At 40.0% G+C, this 19,031-nt stretch overlaps 3 protein-coding genes and 1 non-coding gene across 4 annotated transcripts; 1 reads left to right on the top strand and 3 right to left on the bottom strand.

Annotated features, from left to right (window-relative positions):
• Window positions 1-8,095: 8,095 nt before the first annotated feature.
• LOC141640756 (uncharacterized) lies at window positions 8,096-8,695 on the bottom strand. Its single transcript, XM_074449438.1, has one exon. It carries the CDS (start codon window positions 8,693-8,695, stop codon window positions 8,096-8,098), a length of 600 nt encoding a protein of 199 aa, XP_074305539.1.
• Window positions 8,696-8,740: 45 nt separating this feature from the next.
• LOC141640755 (uncharacterized) lies at window positions 8,741-11,799 on the bottom strand. Its single transcript, XM_074449437.1, has 5 exons — window positions 11,496-11,799; window positions 10,194-11,377; window positions 9,865-9,986; window positions 9,194-9,762; window positions 8,741-8,952 (listed from the first exon to the last, which is right to left on the bottom strand). The coding sequence occupies exons 1-5, from the start codon at window positions 11,797-11,799 to the stop codon at window positions 8,741-8,743; spliced, it is 2,391 nt and encodes a 796-aa protein (XP_074305538.1).
• A 2,479-nt stretch (window positions 11,800-14,278) lies between these two features.
• LOC141645129 (small nucleolar RNA R71) lies at window positions 14,279-14,385 on the top strand. The gene has a single exon (XR_012544716.1). It is a non-coding gene; the product is annotated as a small nucleolar RNA R71 (small nucleolar RNA).
• Window positions 14,386-17,244: 2,859 nt separating this feature from the next.
• LOC141640754 (uncharacterized) lies at window positions 17,245-17,769 on the bottom strand. The gene has a single exon (XM_074449436.1). It carries the CDS (start codon window positions 17,767-17,769, stop codon window positions 17,245-17,247), a length of 525 nt encoding a protein of 174 aa, XP_074305537.1.
• Between the last annotated feature and the right edge of the window lie 1,262 nt (window positions 17,770-19,031).

The following is a 19,031-nucleotide window of genomic DNA, read 5'->3' as shown; positions in this document are numbered from 1 at the left end:
ACAATTACTCGACTCAATAAACGATATAAGACACTCAATAAACGATATAAAATACGAGGTATTACAATTGGTGGCGATTCCACAAATGCAAACGCTTGTTCCCAAGCGCCCCCGTGGCCCATGTCCACAGTTTGCCGGATATGTCATTATTTTCCGGAGTTATGAAAGAAAAAATGAAGAAGAAAAGAAAAAAAGAGTCTGAAAAGAATGAAAAAAAAGGAGAAAAAGAAAAAAAAATGATGAAAATGAATAAAGTGTTGTAATTTGGAATAAAGGAAGAAGAGGTTGTGTTATTAAGAGTTCTCTTGTGTTTATCAATATCTTATGGAGAATTTCTCATGATTAGTAATGTAAGAAGTCATTTGTCAATTTGATTTCTATTTGGGCTATTTGGGTTGGATTGTGCATCTTTTCATGGTTGTTTCTAGCTTAACATTAGCTCCACATACCATAATCATTTGTCCCCCTTATGTCCCATGTCACAAAAAGTCTTCTTCTTACCCTTTGGCTTCATTATTTGCTTGCATTTGATTGTTTTGCTTATGATTTGATTGTTTACCATATTAGATTGCGGGCACATTCTCATGAGTCAAGGATAGTTGAGTGATTATTCACACAATGTCCTTTACACAAAATTGAGTTATGAGTGGATCGTGAGAGTCCGAAAGTGAAAAGATCATGCAAGAGCCGAAAAGTTTACTTGAAGTCTTCTACGCTACGCCGCCATGTAAATATCATCCATGATTTTGCTTATCCTTATGCCCATGTTGTTTTGGGATTAGAATCAATTACTTGTTAGGTACTTGGGATTTGCAATGTTGGGATGATCTTGCTTGAGGACAAGCAAGGACTTAGCTTGGGGGAGCTTGATAAGTGCATATTTTATACATTTTAACCCCTTATATTAGTTTGATTTTACATATCATTTAGCACTTATCAAAGTGTTTTTAAGCTAATATTGTGTTTCTAGTGTAATTGTGTGTTCAAGTATGTTTTGTAGGAAAATGAGCTAAGATACTACAAATTATGCAAATACTAGAAGCATGGCTAAGTGAGAGAAAGCAATGGACTTTGTACTTCAAGTTGCATGGGTTTTTGCATGGGAATTTGTTGGATTAATTAGCAAAATGCAATTGTGATCAAATATCCAAGTCAAGCCCAAATTACAAGTCAAAAGTTAAGGGGAAAGCATGGGAATCCAAAGTTCTTAAGATGCCAAATGAAAGCATTAACCGGATGATTAATCGCATCATTAATCACAAACATTGGATGCCATTTGCAATTAAGTGGAGAATTAAGAGAAACAAGCTCGGACACTACGTCCCCGATCGGGGTTGGCATCCCCGATCGGGGTTGAACAGTCCTAGGGTGTGTTCATTTCCGGACGTACTCAATTGTTTTCCTATAAATAGGAGGTTTATGCTACGACTTCACAACAACTCTTACACATATTTTTCCATCTAAATTCTCTCTAAATTTTAGTAGTTAGTTTAGGCTAGCTTAGTTTAGTTTAGTTTGTTTACATTTCCTTTTAGCAATTACATTACAATTCCATTTCAAGTTTAATTCCAAGTTACATTTCAAGTTTGTTCTAGTTTCATTGCTCTTCTATTTCCATTTCCATTTCCATTTCCATTCAAGGTAATTCTTATTCTATTTTCATTATATTATTTATCATTTTATTTAGCATTAGTTTAATTTACATTTCCACCTTATTTTTTTTGGTGAAATGTAAGTAGTATTAAGCACAAAATGTCAAACATACAACCAATACATCACCATTTTCGACAATGATACGTCAGACCAACAGGTCGTCTAAACTAGGGAACTTTAATAACGCTAGTAACTTAAATTAGGCCGGAACTCCTACACCATTCTTTGTCTGCTCTACTCATACAACCATGAAAAATGCCAGACACTCGTCTCTTGCAGTCCTGCTGGACCTGTTGCAACCAGCTTGACTGAATGTGTTACATACCCTTCCAACCTGCACAAATTTCTACATCTCCAAATTCCATAAGATACTCCCACTACTGCAGCCATACAGATTTGTCTGATAAACATAGAGCTTCTGAACTTCAGAATATTAACACAATTACTCAAAACATCAATAGACACCTTCAGCCAGTCAGCAACTAGTTGATAGCAAAATTTGGCAAACCAGCAATGGATGAACAGATGATCATGGTCCTCAGGTTCCAACCCACAAATATAACATAAGGAGGGCACATCCATTCCCATTTTCCTCATCCTGTCAAGTTTAAGTAACCAGTGGTGCTGCCTAAGCCACGTGATAAAATTCCAACTTGGGCATATTTATACCTGTTCCATACAACTTTATACCATGTAACCTTTTCAGCAGGCACCTGCAGTAGCCATTGATAGCCATCAGCAATGGTGTAAGGCACATCAGTACCTCTCCATTTTCCATTAACATACCCTGCATGTATAGTGTTCTTCACTTCACAAATTTTTCGCCAAGCCCAAGAACTGTAACTCTTAGGTTCATACTGCCACCAGTTAGCCCCTTTGATATAAATGTTGTTGACCCATTTTATCCATAAGTGGTCTTACTTGCTAGCCAACCACCACACCAGTTTACCAATGCAACATTCCACAGTTTGCTATCAATAATCCCCAATCCTCCATATTCTTTACTTTGACACAGAACATTCCAAGCCACTAAGGGAGCCTTCGAATATTTATCCTCACCTTCCCAAAGAAAATTTCTACAAAGAGCCTGGATCCTATCCATAACCCCAACAGGTAGCACAAAAATTTGTGCCCAGTGATTGTGGACATAAGCCAAAACTGACTTGACTAGAACCAGCCTACCTGAGTAGGAAATCTTTCTACTATTCCACCCCCTAATTCTATTGATCATTCTATCCACAAGAATATTATAATCAATCTTAGTTAAACATTTGTGTGAAATCTTTACTCCCAAATACTTGAAAGGCAGTTCTCCCCTCTTGAATCCAGTTCCATGGAGCACTTTTTGTACAATGGCAGGACTCATCCCATTACAGTAAAAATCAGATTTATCAGAGTTGATATTCAGACCTGTGGCATTGGAAAATCTATTGAAAGCTTCCATCACAATAAAAACAGTTATGACTTCCCCTTTGTAGAAAATTAGCAGGTCGTCTGCAAACATAAGATGAGTGCGCTTCAAATTTTTGCATAAAGGATGGAACTGAAATCCTTGCTTCTGACTGACTGTCTTGAGCAGTCTACTCAAATATTCCATGTAAAGTGTGAATAGAAGAGGAGACATGGGGTCCCCCTGCCTGAGGCCTCTTTTACCACGAAAGAACTCATTGATACCCGTCGTTGTGAGTACCAAAAATAATATTTATATTTCCTATTAAGACTAACAGAAGCTAGTGGTAATAGGGTCGAACCACAGGGAGGCGAATGTAATTAATGATTGTCTAATTCAAGTCTACGGTAACGAATGTGGGGTTGAATTGATTTGGTCTATAGCTAAAGGCAATAAAAGATAATAAACTAATTAAACGGGTGAAAACAGAAATAAAAGAGGTACTAGGATGGTCGGTTCACTATAGTTTCGGCGGCAGCATACTAAGTAGGTTTAAATCAAACACATGAGGCAGGAAAACAAGAGGTTCTCTCGGTCCACTCTTAACAGATAGCATCTTTCGATCCCGCTATAAGTCCCTAATATCACTAATAATGACTCTCGTCCTGAAAAGTGACTAATAATCTAAACTCTACCTATCTTTCGTTCTCAGCATAGTTTAGTCATTTTAATTAGTGGTCAATCAACTGTCCCTATCTCTCGATCTAATGGGTCAGTCATATCCTAGACATTCAACTAGTCGTGTGCACTCGATTCGTCGAATATAGAATTAAAATCAATTAAAACGAAGGTAACACCTCACGTGGTCGGTCGATCGACCAGGTATGGCAGTCGATCGACTGACACGCGATTTCAATCTACTATTCTACGCCGCCTAATCTATAGTTCCCCTACATCTTAGCACAAGCTATTTAGCTACTCATACTGAAAATAAAGGCAACAATAAAATTGGCTAAATAAACTACAGAATTCATGATTAATACGGAGAAATAAACAATTAACATAAGATGGTAATTCGGCTTGGGGAAACTGATCTAGCAATTCTACAACTATGAAAGAAAGCAAAATAACCGAATAAAAACAGGAGAGTACCGTGTGAATTGCAAAGGAAAAGAACAAGCCGAATGCAACAGTGAATTGTATGCAATACCGAAATAATCCTCGAACCCTAATTAATGATAAGCTAAAACTAATGAAAACGGAATTGAAAACTGAATGTAAAACTTGATGATTGTCTCTGTAAACTAGGTTACGTTATATAGCAAACTCACGTAACTTTATTCCTAAACCTAATATAGCTTTGGGCTTTGGATTTCTCGTTCTATATGTTTAATCTGCATATCAGGTCGTAACTTGGTCGATCGACCATTGTGTCCGGTCGATCAACTGAGTGGCTCTGAACAGTGTCTTATGTAACTCGTGCTCTAGTCGATCGACCAAGGGGAGAGGTCGATCGACCAAGGTAGCTGATAGTTGACTTCAATCTTCTCGTGGATTTGTCTTTCGGGCCTCAAAATGCGCACCAAGCTCGTTCCTTGAATGAACACTTCACGTCAAATGCTATGCAAGATACTCGGGGACGGATTTGGCTCAATATCTACTCATTTCCGCATAAATCTGCAATATTACATAAAAATACGAAAGTAGACGACATGGGGCAAATAGTAGCTTTAAACTACATAAATGAGCTCTGAAATGCGTGTAAAATAGGTTTTAAAACATCATATAAATGACACGCATCAAACTTCTCCAAACCAAACCCTTGCTTGTCCCCAAGCAAGAACTAGACTCGATCTAATGACCTATTGGAACGAGTTCAATCTCAGAGCGAATTGCAACATGTAAAGCCTAAACCATTTTAATGCAACAACTAACAATTAATTAGCAATGAGAATCATGCAAACGAATTATGAAGTCGTTAAAAACTATTGAACCGTCGACTATAGAGATTGATCAAATTGGACTCTCGCGGGTCGCTCATATCACATATAAGCACAGGTGAATATATAAGAGGATAGAAAGAATTCATTTTGTAAAGACTCTCACCTAACTACGACTTATAAGAACATGCCTGCAAGATAATATGAAAGTAATCTCTATGACCGTACATATGCATTCCAACCGAACTAATGACCATGACACATGCCGAGGTAAATATGGATATGTGAGGTATGGGTAAGAAGAGGCAAAACATTTATTGGAAAGTGGAGGTATAGGTGATCAAGCTAGTACCGTAACAAAACCATATGACAATATCCACTTCTTGCTCAAACTTCAATCGACACGGTGCTATAGCAAGCACAAAACTCACAATCTCCGGTATAACAGTAATCAACCAACTCCCCATAAGATACTAATGCGACATGGGAGCAAAAATCGCCATAAAATAAATACTTTGAATTATGCAAATTGATTTTCTTTCGGACCCCAGTCGATCGACCAGAAATGGCAGTCGATCGACCGCTTTGAACAGTACGGAACTCTTTCTTCTCTTATTTTTCGAGTAATTTTTTTTTCTCTTCTTTTTTCTTTTCTATTTCTTTATTTCCTTCCTTTCATCTTCCCAACAACATCTCAGACGTGAGCATATGCTACCAAAAACAAAATAACAATCCCAGAACGTAAACTACTAGCTTGACAAGGACAGGCTAAATGTAGGATGTATTAATGGGACAAAAAGGCTGTTTTTTGGCGGTGTGGGGCTTATGGGTAAAATGAATAAAGGGAAACCTCTACCACATGTGTCAACTAACCACAAACCGAATGCATACAGGTATTAAGCAGATTAAGTTCATATTTATGCACATTAATGTAACATGTCTCATAAGGAGTAACTACTCACATCCTAGATGAACTGGTCATGAATGTCACCAGTTATAGGCTCTAAATCTCAGAAATAGGATGTAGCTTGCCAAAAATCAAAGTCAAGTCTAAGTCCAGCGCGATAATTAACGAAAACTCGTAGACTATGCAAATGATTCTACTAATAACATGCCAATTAGCAAGGCTTAGGCATAAAACAGATGCAAATGCAATGTCATCATTGAAATACTACCGTTCCGACTCGACCTATATGCTAAAATAAACGTGCATTTTTTTGAAATTTTTGAAATTTTTCAATTTTTTTTTTGAACTTTCTGTATATATGAGAAAGTAAACAACAATGCAAAACAAAATGTAAACGTGAATGCAAACAAATGAAATGCAACGCAAAACCCTTCCCCAAACCAAATCACACAATGTCCCCATTGTGCAAAATCATGTAATGAAAGAAAAGAGAAACGGGAATTTGCGAGAAAATAAATAAATATGACAAGAGGTAAAACTCGGGAACTCACAAGACTTTAAGCGCAGAAAAAGGAAACCTCCCCAAACCAGCGTGAGCTAGGAGGTTTCAGTAGCCAGCAGTGCTACTAATAAGTACCTGAAAAGACAGAAATACCACGCATAAAACCGAGAAAGCAAAGTGGAAGCGGTAATATGTGCAAAAATAAGAAAATGGAAGAAATCAGAAATATGACGGAAAATAAAGTGGAGTAGAAAACTCCCTCAATTTCGCAAATCGACCAAACACAGTAGGGGAAAGGTCGTAAACAGGTACAACAGCGACAACGGTCGATCGACCATAGCAGGCAGTCGATCGACCATACTGAACAGGAACAGAAGCTCCTGGAAGTCGCACCTCAGTCGATCGACTATGGTAGGCGGTCGATCGACTGGAAATACTGCTGTAACCTTCTGATTTCGTCGAATTAGCTCAATAGATTGAACTAATGAGGTCTATAAACCTGCAAATGAAGAATAATACGCGCCCAAAATCGCGCAAAACCCAAAGTAACCAACTAAAGTGTTTAAAATCCTAAGCAAACTTATTAAAAGGCGAAAACTCACACACACGAAAGCACTAAAAAGGTTCAAAAGCAATAAAAAGTAAATGTTTGGAAAAAGTCTCAATCAACTAATAGTTGATCAAGAACGGCCACGGAATGGCCCACTTGACTGGCTTCTGGCTAAAAGAGGTAGCCTCAACGGTGCTCATCTTCTCAGTGGCACTCTTCTCAGCTTCATCATCCGTAGAACTCAACGGATCAACAGCTTCATCATCTCCCCAATCAATGACCTCTTCTAGCTCATCAAAGTCCAAGTCGGACTCTCTCACTTTGACTGGCTCATCTTCAAGCTCCTCATCCGTGCCATAGCTAAGGCATCCTAGACCGCCTCTTAAAACGACTTGCTCCTTCACAGCTGGAGCAACATGCGGCTCTTCCTTCCCCAAACCAACTCCTGCAGCATCTAAAACAGTAGAATCGTCCTCCACTTTACTCCCAATCTGGGGCGGAGGTGTCACAACAGGAGTAGGAATAGAGACAGACATATCAGGAAGTATAAAATAAGACTTCTTTTCAGATACCGTATTACAAGTGACGGACCACATGGGGTCTTTCTTCCTAGCCGTCTGGGCAAAGACAATGGAATGCTTTCCTACTTTGAAGGTCAAGGTCCCAGAGCCAACATCAATAACTGCACCAGCAGTGTGCAGAAATGGTCTACCCAGTATGATAGGTATGTGTGCATCTTCGGGCATATCAAGCACAACGAAGTCAACAGGGAAGAAAAACTTCCCTATTTGCACAGGGATGTCCTCTAGGACTCCTATTGGCTGGACCGCAGAGCGATCAACCATCTGTACTGTCATGTCTGTGACTGCAAACCTATTCAACTTTAACTTCCTAGCAAGACTCAAAGACATTACACTAATACTGGCTCCTAGGTCACATAAGGCTTTCTCAACAGGAAAGGTGCCAATATTACATGGGACAGAAAAACTTCCAAGGTCTTCTAGCTTAAGGGGTGTAGTATGGGTCAAATAAGAGCATGTCTCCTCAGTTAGTGCGACAGTATGCACATTTTCTTTTTTTTTTTTTTGGTGAAATATGAGAATTATATAAATATGAAAAATATAATTACATTATGGTGATCATACACAAGATATCATTCTATAAGACGCATTCTAACAAGCCAATCTCGTTCTGCAAGAGTCATCATTGTTTTTTCTCGGGTTCGAACTCTTGACCTCATATCCTCCAATATTGTACCTGCCACAATTTCTGGTCTAATCAGAACCATCTCATTCCTGCTTCTATTTCTCTGTTGCCATATCTGGTACAAGAGGCTCATCACCATAGCATTTTGTATTCCTCTCTGAAGTACCGTACCTGTTCTACACCTGCACCAGTCCATCATATCCCTGACAGGAAACACCCAAGTAGTTTTCTTGTTCAGCTCCCGTACAATTCTTCTACTGTAAAGGCATTCACAAAACAAGTGCTCAATATTTTCAGAAGCTAGGTCACAGAGATAGCATTTGTCCTCAATATCCACCCCAAAACTGATTAATCTAGCAGCTGTATTCAAGGCCTCATGAGCAACCAGCCAACCCAAGAATTGATGCTTGGGAACTGCCCACCCATTCCATACTACCTTACCCCATTGAACTCTTGGCCTTGTTCCTCTGAACCAGGCATAACAACCAGCTGGAGTAAAGCCTCCTGGTTGAACATTCCACTGCCCATTAACATAACCAGTCCTCATATCGTCCTTAACCTTGCAGATTCTCCTCCATACCCAACTTGAGCTCTAACTAGGCTTGTATTCCATCCACTCCTGACCCTTAAGATAATTACTTTGCACCCAGTGAACCCAAATTGAGTCTCTTTGCGTAGCTACCCAGTCCACCAGTCTTCCTACCATTGCCTTATTCCAAGATTCCTGATCCTTGAGCCCCAAACCACCTTCATCTTTAGGTCTACAAATAGTGTCCCATCCCACAAGAGGAATCCTCCTATAATCTGCTGAATTATCCCAGAGGAAGTTTCTACAAACTGCTTCAATTTTTTTTGATGATTCCTTTGGGGATGACAAACATAGATGCCCAGTAGGAATGTAGGGAATTAAGCACACTCTTGGCTATTACTAACCTTCCTGCATAGGAGAATTTTCTAGCCCCATACCTATGTATCCTAGCACATATTTTATCCACAAGACACTCACAATCTTGCTTTTTGAGTCTTGTAGTCTGGATTGGCATACCAAGGTATTTGAATGGGATGCTCCCTTCACTGAATCCAGATATCTGCAGTATCTCATACTTTAATTGCTCTGGTACATTCCTGAAATAGGCACTAGATTTTGAGGCACTAACTTGCAATCCAGAAGCATTAGAAAAAGTAGCAAATGACTGTAACAACAACATCATAGAATTGGCATCCCCTTTACTGAAGAGCATGACATCATCAGCAAACATAAGACTAGTAAGCCTTTGTTTCTTGCACATAGGATGGAATTTAAATTCATACTTTGATGAGGCATATTGCAAGGTACGAGTCAGATACTCCATACACAAAGTGAATATCAAGGGGGAGAGAGGATCCCCCTGTCTTAAGCCCCTCTTCCCCTGGAAGTAACCAAACATTTCACCATTTATAGAGAGTGAGAAGGTAGTTGTAGTTATGCATTGTAGTATCATAGCTTTGAATTCAGGAGGGAAATGTAGCTCTTCCAAAAGATTCTCAACAAAACACCACTCTACTGTATCATATGCCTTCTGCAGGTCTATTTTGAACATACACCTTGCAGAAGCATGAGGCCTTTCATATAACCTGATCAGATCCTGGCAGATTATTATGTTCTCCTGGATGCTTCTCTGCTATATAAAAGCTCCCTGGTTCTGTCCAACAATATGTGGTAACACTTCAGCTAACCTGGAACATAGCAATTTTGATATGACCTTGTACACAACATTACAACAAGCAATTGGCCGGAATTGGAGCACACTCTTTGGCCTATCACACTTGGGAATAAGTGTAACATTCGTGGAGTTAAACTGTTTGAGGAGTTGCATACTCTGGAAAAAATCTTGAACTGCTCTTATAACATCCCCTCCTATCTCCCCTCAAGCGTCTTTAAAAAACTTGCTTGTGTATCCATCTGGCTCTGGTGACTTAATGTCAGGAATACTAAATAGAGCCTCCTTAATCTCCTCCCCAGTTACAGGCTTCCTTAGACTATGCTAGTGATCAGCATTACATACAGGTCCTTGAGCAATGATTCTCCTATGGATCTTCTTAGTGTCTTTACTTGATCCTAGCATAAGTTGATAGTAGTCAATAAAAGCCTTCTGAATTTGCTCCTGAGTATCACACACCTTGCCATTCATGTCCTCAACCATTGCAACCTTATTCATATTCCTCCTCCTTTTCAGCATACCATGAAAATATGAACTGTTAGCATCCCCATCCTTAATCCATTGTTGTTTAGACTTTTGAGAAAGAAAACTTTCCCTGGCCTTAGCTAACTCCCGCAATTTAAGAGAGGCTTCATATTCTTCAGTGATTTTTTGCACATTAGTAGGATACCTGTTAATCCCTTCCTGCAACCCCTCCACCTGTTTATGGAGAATAGCAGCTGCATTTTCAATATCACTGAAACACTCCTTATTCAACTCCTTAAGAACAGCTTTCATACTCTTTAGATTTTTTGCCAATCTGAACATAGGTGTACCAGTGAAGCTAGCATCCCAATTCTCCCTCACCAAAGGAATAAACTTCGCTGAACCACCCCACATGTTATAATATTTGAAGCTTCTTTTAGCCTGACTTTGATTAGTGCTCTTTAACAGGCATGGTGTATGATCCATCAAACCCTCAGGCATGAAGTGTGCATATATATCAGTAAAAGAGTCACACCAATCATGATTGAACAAGAATCTATCAATTCTACTATATATTCGTTCCTCAGGTTTCTGCTTATTGTTCCAGGTATACAAGGCCCCTACTGCAGCAACATCCATGACCCCACAATCAGCAACACATCTTCTAAAATGTTCCATTTCACCAGCTGGAGTATTACCCCCCACTCTCTCTGAAACATTCAGCACACAGTTGAAATCTCCTGCAATTGGCCATGGCCCAGTTACCAAATTCGCATTCTTCCTCAAGTTATCCCACAGAGGCTCTCTCTCATGTTGTCCATTGAAGGCATACACCATGGTTAACCAGAAACTCCTCCTATCTACCAAAGAATCAACTTTCATATGTACATATTGAGCATTATATTCCAGCACATTTACCCTAAAACAACTTGGCTTCCAAATTATCCAAATGCGTCCTCCAGAATGATATCCAGAATTAGTAGTGATGCACCAATTAGAAAAACTACTATAAGCCTTGTGAAAGGCCTTATTCTTTATTTTAGTTTCAAGTAAACCAAATAAACCTATATTATTAGCTTGCAAAAAAGTATTAATTTCTCTTTGTTTTCCTACTCTATTCATCTCTCTAATGTTCCAAAAACCTATCCTATCCATTAGATAAAATAGTGTTTGAAGCATTACCCATTTTAGCACTGATCCTTTTAGGAGGAGAGGCAGCAACCTCCTTATAGGAGTAAGCTCCAAAAGTCTCATTGCTATATCCCTCCTTTGGCCTCTCACTGCTATGCATCTTAACCGGCCTCTTTATAGGAGTATGGAAACCCACAACAGCTCTCCCATCCACAGAAGTAGTTTCCTGGACAGCAGGTATAGGAGCCCTAGCAGGGGCAGTCACCTTCTGTACTGGTCTCCATACCTTCTTAATAGGTTGTTGGCTTGGCTTTTTAGGTTCCCCCTTCCTACAGTTCTCCACTTCATGACCCATTCCTTGGCATTTCTTACATGTTACTGGTTTCCATTCATATTCGATTTCCACCTGAACCACTCCTCAATTTTCATCTTTAAACGATACACTCTTTGGCAACTGTTGGTCCACCTGCAGCTCCACCATAACCCTAGCATACCCTAATCTTGTTCGTTCCTCTGTGGCCAATCGCATTTCACATACTTGCCTACCAAATTAGTGATCTTAGGAAGACCTTTGCCCCAGAATTTGAGAGGCAGTTTATGTATCTTAATCCACGCGGGCACAGTTTTCACATTTTCCTTATTCATTTCCATGTCCTTCTCCCATGGCTTCACAATCATGGGTTTATTGTCAAATAGGTAGTGCCCTGAACTTAGGACTTTGTCTTTCATCTCCAAGGTTTTGAAACGAACTAAGAATATCCCATTTGGCATGAAAGAAATTTTGTCGATGTTAAACTTTTTCCATATTCTCCTTATGAAACCTTCCACAATCTCCCATGGCGGGTTAGCGCCTAGGATAAAACACACTACTGCCTGCTTCCAGTACTCTACTTCTTCTTCAACATCCTCAATTTGAATCTGTAACATATCATCTTGCTCTGCCTTCTTATCATCTTCAATGTTTTCAATCTCCTCAGTCTCTGTTTCCTCATTTTGTTCAGGGTTTTCTATCCCCTGTTCCAAACTGTCTTTCACATATTCATCCTCCTCATCACTTTCCTCTATCTCCTCTTCAGTTTCTCCCTCCTCGTCTGTCTCTACGACCAGTTTTGGTATGCCTACAATGTCATGAATCTTTTTGGATTTGCCTACCTCGTCAACATCTGGTCCTGCAAGAACGGCATTAGGGTTACTATTATCCATGTTTTCAACTTCTCCTACTACCTCATCATCATCCTTCTTCTTAGCAAGGATACTCCTCCCTCTCAAGTTCAGGTCACGCTGTCATTGTTGGCTAGTTTTCCTAACCATAAGCAAAAAAACAATGGCGGCACAGTCTAGTCGTTCATTCTCTCTCTATCTCTAGGGTTTTTTTTTTTAATATTTCTCCCAGTATGCACAGTTTCAAGTGACTTCTTTTTAGAAAGTAATTGCTTCATGAATTTCATATAAGCAGGCACTTGATTAACTAATTCTAGGAAAGGTACTTGTACGTTTAGGCTACGAACAACATTTTCAAATTTAGTAAACGATACCTGTTCCTTCGTCGGCATCAATCTCTCTAGATAGAGGGTTGTAAGAAGTAACTTAGCCCTCTCCTCTAAGTCTCTCATGCCGGCATCGGTGGACTTTGGCTGAAGTCCACCACCTTCTCTTTGTTGAAGCTCGAATCCTCTTCAGATCGTCTAAAAAATGAACCATTAATCGTCATTGGGTCGTACTTCGGAACCGGAACAGACCCATCAGCATTCGGGTCTTGACTTAATACTTTCGGAGTTGTCGTACCCCGAAACAAGTGATCCCTCAAATTATTTGGCATTGGAGGACGAAAAGAATCACCTTCAGCAGCGATCTCAGTCGATCGACCAGGTTGGTCAGTCGATCAACTGACCTGTACAGGACCAGAAGCTACTGTTTGTCGCACTTCAGTCGATCGACCGGGTATGTCAGTCGATCGACTGACATACCTGTTGTTCGTCTTTTTGTTGTTCTTATTCGTTCCAACTTTCTTTTGACTCGGTTCCGCCTCATCTTTTGCAGCAGTATCCTCAGCCATAGCGGGCCCATCGAGGGTAGACCCACTCCTCAAAGTGATAGCATTAAGGGTCTCTTTTTGGTCCGTCTGAGTCGGTAAGTGTCCCGGAGCTTGAGTTGTATTCTTGCTAGCCAATTGAGCAATTTGACTCTCTAGCATCTTTTTCCCGGCCTCTTTAGCTTGGGACTCTTTTAGCAACAAGTTCTTTAACTCAGTAAAATCGGAACCTTGTGATTGCTGCTGCTGCTGTGGGACATATGGAGGCTTTTGGTAGGGCTGTTGTTGTTTATGAGGGGGCACATAAGTCTGCTGCTGCTGCTGTGGAGGTTGAGTCGGATTCAGGACATTTTGGCTACTCTACCTCCAGTTCGGGTGGACATTCGGCTCATAGTAAGTGTTTGTCTGCCTATAATGTTGAAAGGCAGCACAGGACTCAAAGGGACTAGGACAATTTTCTGAAACATGTCCCTCAGCTCCACACCTTTTACAGACGAAAGGACCGTGCAAACAAACATTCACATGGTAAATCCCTCCTTTTGAAGCTCCTCCCAACTCGTACTTATCAAATCTCGCCGTGAGAGCCTCTAATGCAGCCACAGAAGGAGATTCAGCACTCCTCCTTTGATCCCCCCTGGAATTCCCATACTCAGCTTTATGGGTGGCTAGATGATCAATAATCTTCCACCCCTTAGTCTCTCCCATATTCTCCTGGAATCGGTAACTAGCTGCAGCATCCAAGATAACCCTCTAATCGTCATACAACCCATTATAGAACTGATTGCATAGACTCTACTTTTCGAACCTATGGTGCGGAATGGTTCGCACCAGCTTCTTGAAACGGACCCATGCTTCATGAAAGTTCTCGTCAGGCCCCTGTTTAAAGCTCGTTATCTAAGCTCTAATGGCATTGGTCTTCGGGGCAGAAAAATACTTCTTGTAAAACGCCAAGGCCAACGAATTCCAGTCAGTTATCCCACTGGCAGCTCGATTCAAGTCTCTATACCACTCCCTTGCAGCATCACGAAGAGAGAATATAAACATGGTCTCCTTCACCTGGTCCTGGGTCACACCGGTCGGCGGGGGTATGGAACAGCAATAATCAATAAATGTCTCCATGTGCTTAGCTGCATCTTCATTCGCAGCTCCCCCAAACTGGTTTCTCTCAACCAAGTTGATATAAGACGGCTTCGGCTCGAATTTTCGGTCTGTCCCTGGTAAAGCAAATACTTTATAGAGATTCGCAGCTGTCGGCTCAGAGTGACTGGAAATAGTTGCTTCTTCAACCATTTCTAGAAAGTCTGGAGAAGTGACTGTCTCAGCCGATGAATTAGAAACTGGAGATGAAGGTGGATCCTCCTCAAATAGAGCATTCTCGTAGTAACTAGATAGAGTACTCAGTTCTTCCTCTGTCGGCAATATCCTAGATGATCGTCTCAACTCATGCAAAGTCTTCTCAATCTCAGGATTGATCGGAAGTAGTTCACCACCCTGTGACCTGCGCATAAGAAGAAACTACAAAAAGAATATGAGAATAGTTTAAGGAACAGATGTCCCTTTAACTAAGAAACAGACTAAAATAAAACAACTAAAAATTAGAACAATTGCCTCCCCGGCAACGGCGCCGAAATTTGATACCCGTCGTTGTGAGTACCAAAATTAATATTTATATTTCCTATTAAGACTAACAGAAGCTAGTGGTAACAGGGTCGAACCACAGGGAGGCGAATGTAATTAATGATTGTCTAATTCTATTCTGAGGTAACGAATGTGGGGTTGAGTTGATTTGGTCTATAGCTAAAGGCAATAAAAGATAATAAACTAATTAAACGGGTTAAAACAGAAATAAAAGAGGTACTAGGATGGTCGGTTCACTATAGTTTCGGCGGCAGCATACTATGTAGGTTTAAATCAAACACATGAGGCAGGAAAACAAGAGCTCCTCTCAGTCCACTCTTAACAGATAGCATCTTTCGATCCCGCTATAAGTCCCTAATATCACTAATACTGACTCTCGTCCTGAAAAGTGACTAATAATCTAAACTCTACCTATCTTTCGATCTCAGCATAGTTTAGTCATTTTAATTTGTGGTCAATCAACTGTCCCTATCTCTCGATCTAATGGGTCAGTCATATCCTAGACATTCAACTAGTCGTGTGCACTCGATTCGTCGAATATAGAATTAAAATCAATTAAAACGAAGGTAACACCTCACGTGGTCGGTCGATCGACCAGGTATGGCAGTCGATCGACTGACACGCGATTTCAGTCTACTATTCTACGCCGCCTAATCTATAGTTCCCCTACATCCTAGCATAAGCTATTTAGCTACTCATACTGAAAATAAAGGCAACAATAAAATTGGCTAAATAAACTACAGAATTCATGATTAATACGGAGAAATAAACAATTAACATAAGATGGTAATTCGGCTTGGGGAAACTGATCTAGCAATTCTACAACTATGAAAGAAAGCAAAATAACCGAATAAAAACAGGAGAGTACCGTGTGAATTGCGAAGGAAAAGAACAAGCCGAATGCAACATTGAATTGTATGCAATACCGAAATAATCCTCGAACCCTAATTAATGATAAGCTAAAACTAATGAAAACGGAATTGAAAACAGAATGTAAAACTTGATGATTGTCTCTGTAAACTAGGTTACTTTATATAGCAAACTCACGTAACTTTATTCCTAAACCTAATATAGCTTTGGGCTTTGGATTTCTCGTTCTATATGTTTAATCTGCGTATCAGCTCGTAACTTGGTCGATCGACCACTGTGTCCTGTCGATCGACTGAGTGGCTCTGAACAGTGTCTTCTGTAACTCGTGCTCTGGTCGATCGACCGAGGTAGCTGATAGTTGACTTCAATCTTCTCGTGGATTTATCTTTCGGGCCTCAAAATGAGCACCAAGCTCGTTCCTTGAATGAAAACTTTACGTCAAATGCTATACAAGATACTCGGGGACGGATTTGGCTCAATATCTACTCATTTTCGCATAAATCTGCAATATTACATAAAAATACGAAAGTAGACGAAATGGGGCAAATAGTAGCTTTAAACTACATAAATGAGATCTGAAATGCGTGTAAAATAGGGTGTAAAACATCATATAAATGACACGCATCACCCATGAAGCTGACCATTGAGGGCAATGGAATAGGAAGTAGTAGTAACACATTGCATAACTAAACCAATCAACTTAGGAGGGAAATTAAGAGCATTCATCATTTGTTCAACAAATATCCATTCAATGGAGTCATAAGCTTTCCTAAGATCAACTTTCATTAGGCACCTTGGGGAGACACACTTTCTAGTATATAATCTAACCAAGTCCTGACTGATCAGGATATTGCCAAGGATACTCCTCCCTTTTATAAATGCACACTGAGTTGGACTGATAATCTGACCAAGGACATCACTCAATCTCTCACACAAGAGCTTAGAGATGATCTTATATAGAGTGTTACAACAGGCAATTAGTTTGAACTCCTTGACTGATTTTGGGTTCTCAACTTTAGAAAGAAGGACAAGGGTGGTACAGTTTAAATGAGTAAGCAACTTACCATGCTCAAAGAAATCCTTGACAGCAGCATACACATCCTTTTTAATAATAGACCAACTAGCCTTAAAGAAAAAACTAGTGTAACCATCCGGGCCCGGGCTTTTATCATCAGAAATAGAAAATAGGACCTTCCTAACATCCTCCTCACTAGGAATCCTGGACATCCTATCCCAATCAATAGACTCAACCAGCTCCCCCTAGGTGATAATATGCTTATAAAAATCACTAGTCTGAGCATTTGAACCAAGTAGCTCCTGGTAATAGTCAACAAAGGCTTGTAAGATATCCACAGGGTCATTACATTGCATACCCCTGCTATTCTCAATCTGGAAAACCTTATTGTGAAGGTGTCTTTTCCTGATAGCTTGATGGAACATTTCACAGTTAGAATCACCATCTTTTACCCAATCACATTTAGCCTTCTGTTTCGGAAAATCATCTCTAGCTCCTGCCAATAGCATATAAGACTCCCTCACTTGTTTTTCCTGATCCATTAAACTAACATTTATAGTGTCATTCAGCAGCGGTAGACAGTCAGTGAGCAGTTTAAAGGCCACATCAACATTTCTCTCAATGTCAGAGAATAGCTCTTTGTTCAAACTTTTGAGAGCAGGTTTAAGCAACTTAAGCTTCCTGACTACCTGATACATGGTAGTACCAGCCACTGGTTTACCCCATCCTTGCTGCACCACAATTTTGAACTCATCTAATTTGGTCCACATATTGAAAAACTTGAAAGGTTTCTTAGTCACACTGTTAGTTCCACCACACGAGATAATGCAGGGACAGTGACCAAAAGAGCCCCCAGGTTGATAATGAGCAAACCAGTCAGTCCAATTGCTCAGCTAATCCCCATTTACAAGGACTCTATCTATTCTACTAAATACTCTTGTTTCACTTGGCTGTTTGTTATTCCAAGTAAAAAAAGGGAGCATCTCATCATCTTTCACAGCTTTACCCAACCTCTCATTGGCATACATAACATTATTAAAATCCCCTAGTACAACCCAAGGACCAGACACACAAAGTCTAACTAGATTATTCTATAAGGAGGCCCTATCTTCAAGGTTATTGAAAGCATAGACATAAGTAGATATAAACTCAGACCCAGTTACTCTCTCCTTAACCTTGATATGAATATATTGCGGATCCATTTCCAATACATCCACCTCAAGAGGGCCAGAGTTCCAAAGGACACAAATCCTGCCACCAGGATGACAAGCAGTATTAGTGACATACTTCTAACTACCACATAATTTATTAGCAATTTTATTTAGAGATCCACGTTTGACCCTGGTCTCAAGGAGCCCAAACATATCTACATTATTTTGATGTAGAAACCATTTCACATCTTTATGTTTAGTATCACTGTTAAGGCCCCTAATATTCAATATTCCAAACCTAATCATTAAGGGGACAAACCTCCCCTCCTCCATCTCCTTTATCCACCATTTCAGGAGCACCAGTAGCTTTTGCCATTTCAGCTTGATAATTCACAGAGAACACAGCGTCCTGCTCTCTAGTAGTCCTTGATTCATGCCTAGTCATCCTTGTAATCACCCTTGCTGGAGTGTATATTGGTCCAGGGGAAACTACAGGTGTGACCAGTCCACTAGAACTAGGAGGTACAATCTGTTGATGCTTCTCATGAGGGACTAATGGAGGAAACTCCTTTGTATCCACAGGATTAATATCCTTACCACCAGTTTTCTTAGGCTGCCAGACTTGTCTCTGAGGTTGCTTTGCCAAAGGCCTTCTCTCCCCTATCACTTTCCTCCTGCACGCATTAGTGGCATGCCTAATCCCTCTATACTGCTTGCACGTGATAGGAAGCCAGTCATATTCTATAGCCACCATGTTAGAGTAGTTGTATTTGTCTAAGGAGTAAGGGAAGTCATGCATGATTAAGTAATATATAAATGTCAAAATGAGGTTAAGTTAAATTGATAACTATCACATGTTTGTATCGTCACGTTTAATCTAT

The sequence above is a fragment of the Silene latifolia genome, chromosome 2, assembly GCF_048544455.1.
Source record: "Silene latifolia isolate original U9 population chromosome 2, ASM4854445v1, whole genome shotgun sequence".
Classification (NCBI taxonomy): Eukaryota; Viridiplantae; Streptophyta; class Magnoliopsida; order Caryophyllales; family Caryophyllaceae; genus Silene; species Silene latifolia.
The sequence above is the reverse complement of the archived record's forward strand: the minus strand, read 5'-3'. Positions and strand labels throughout refer to the sequence as shown.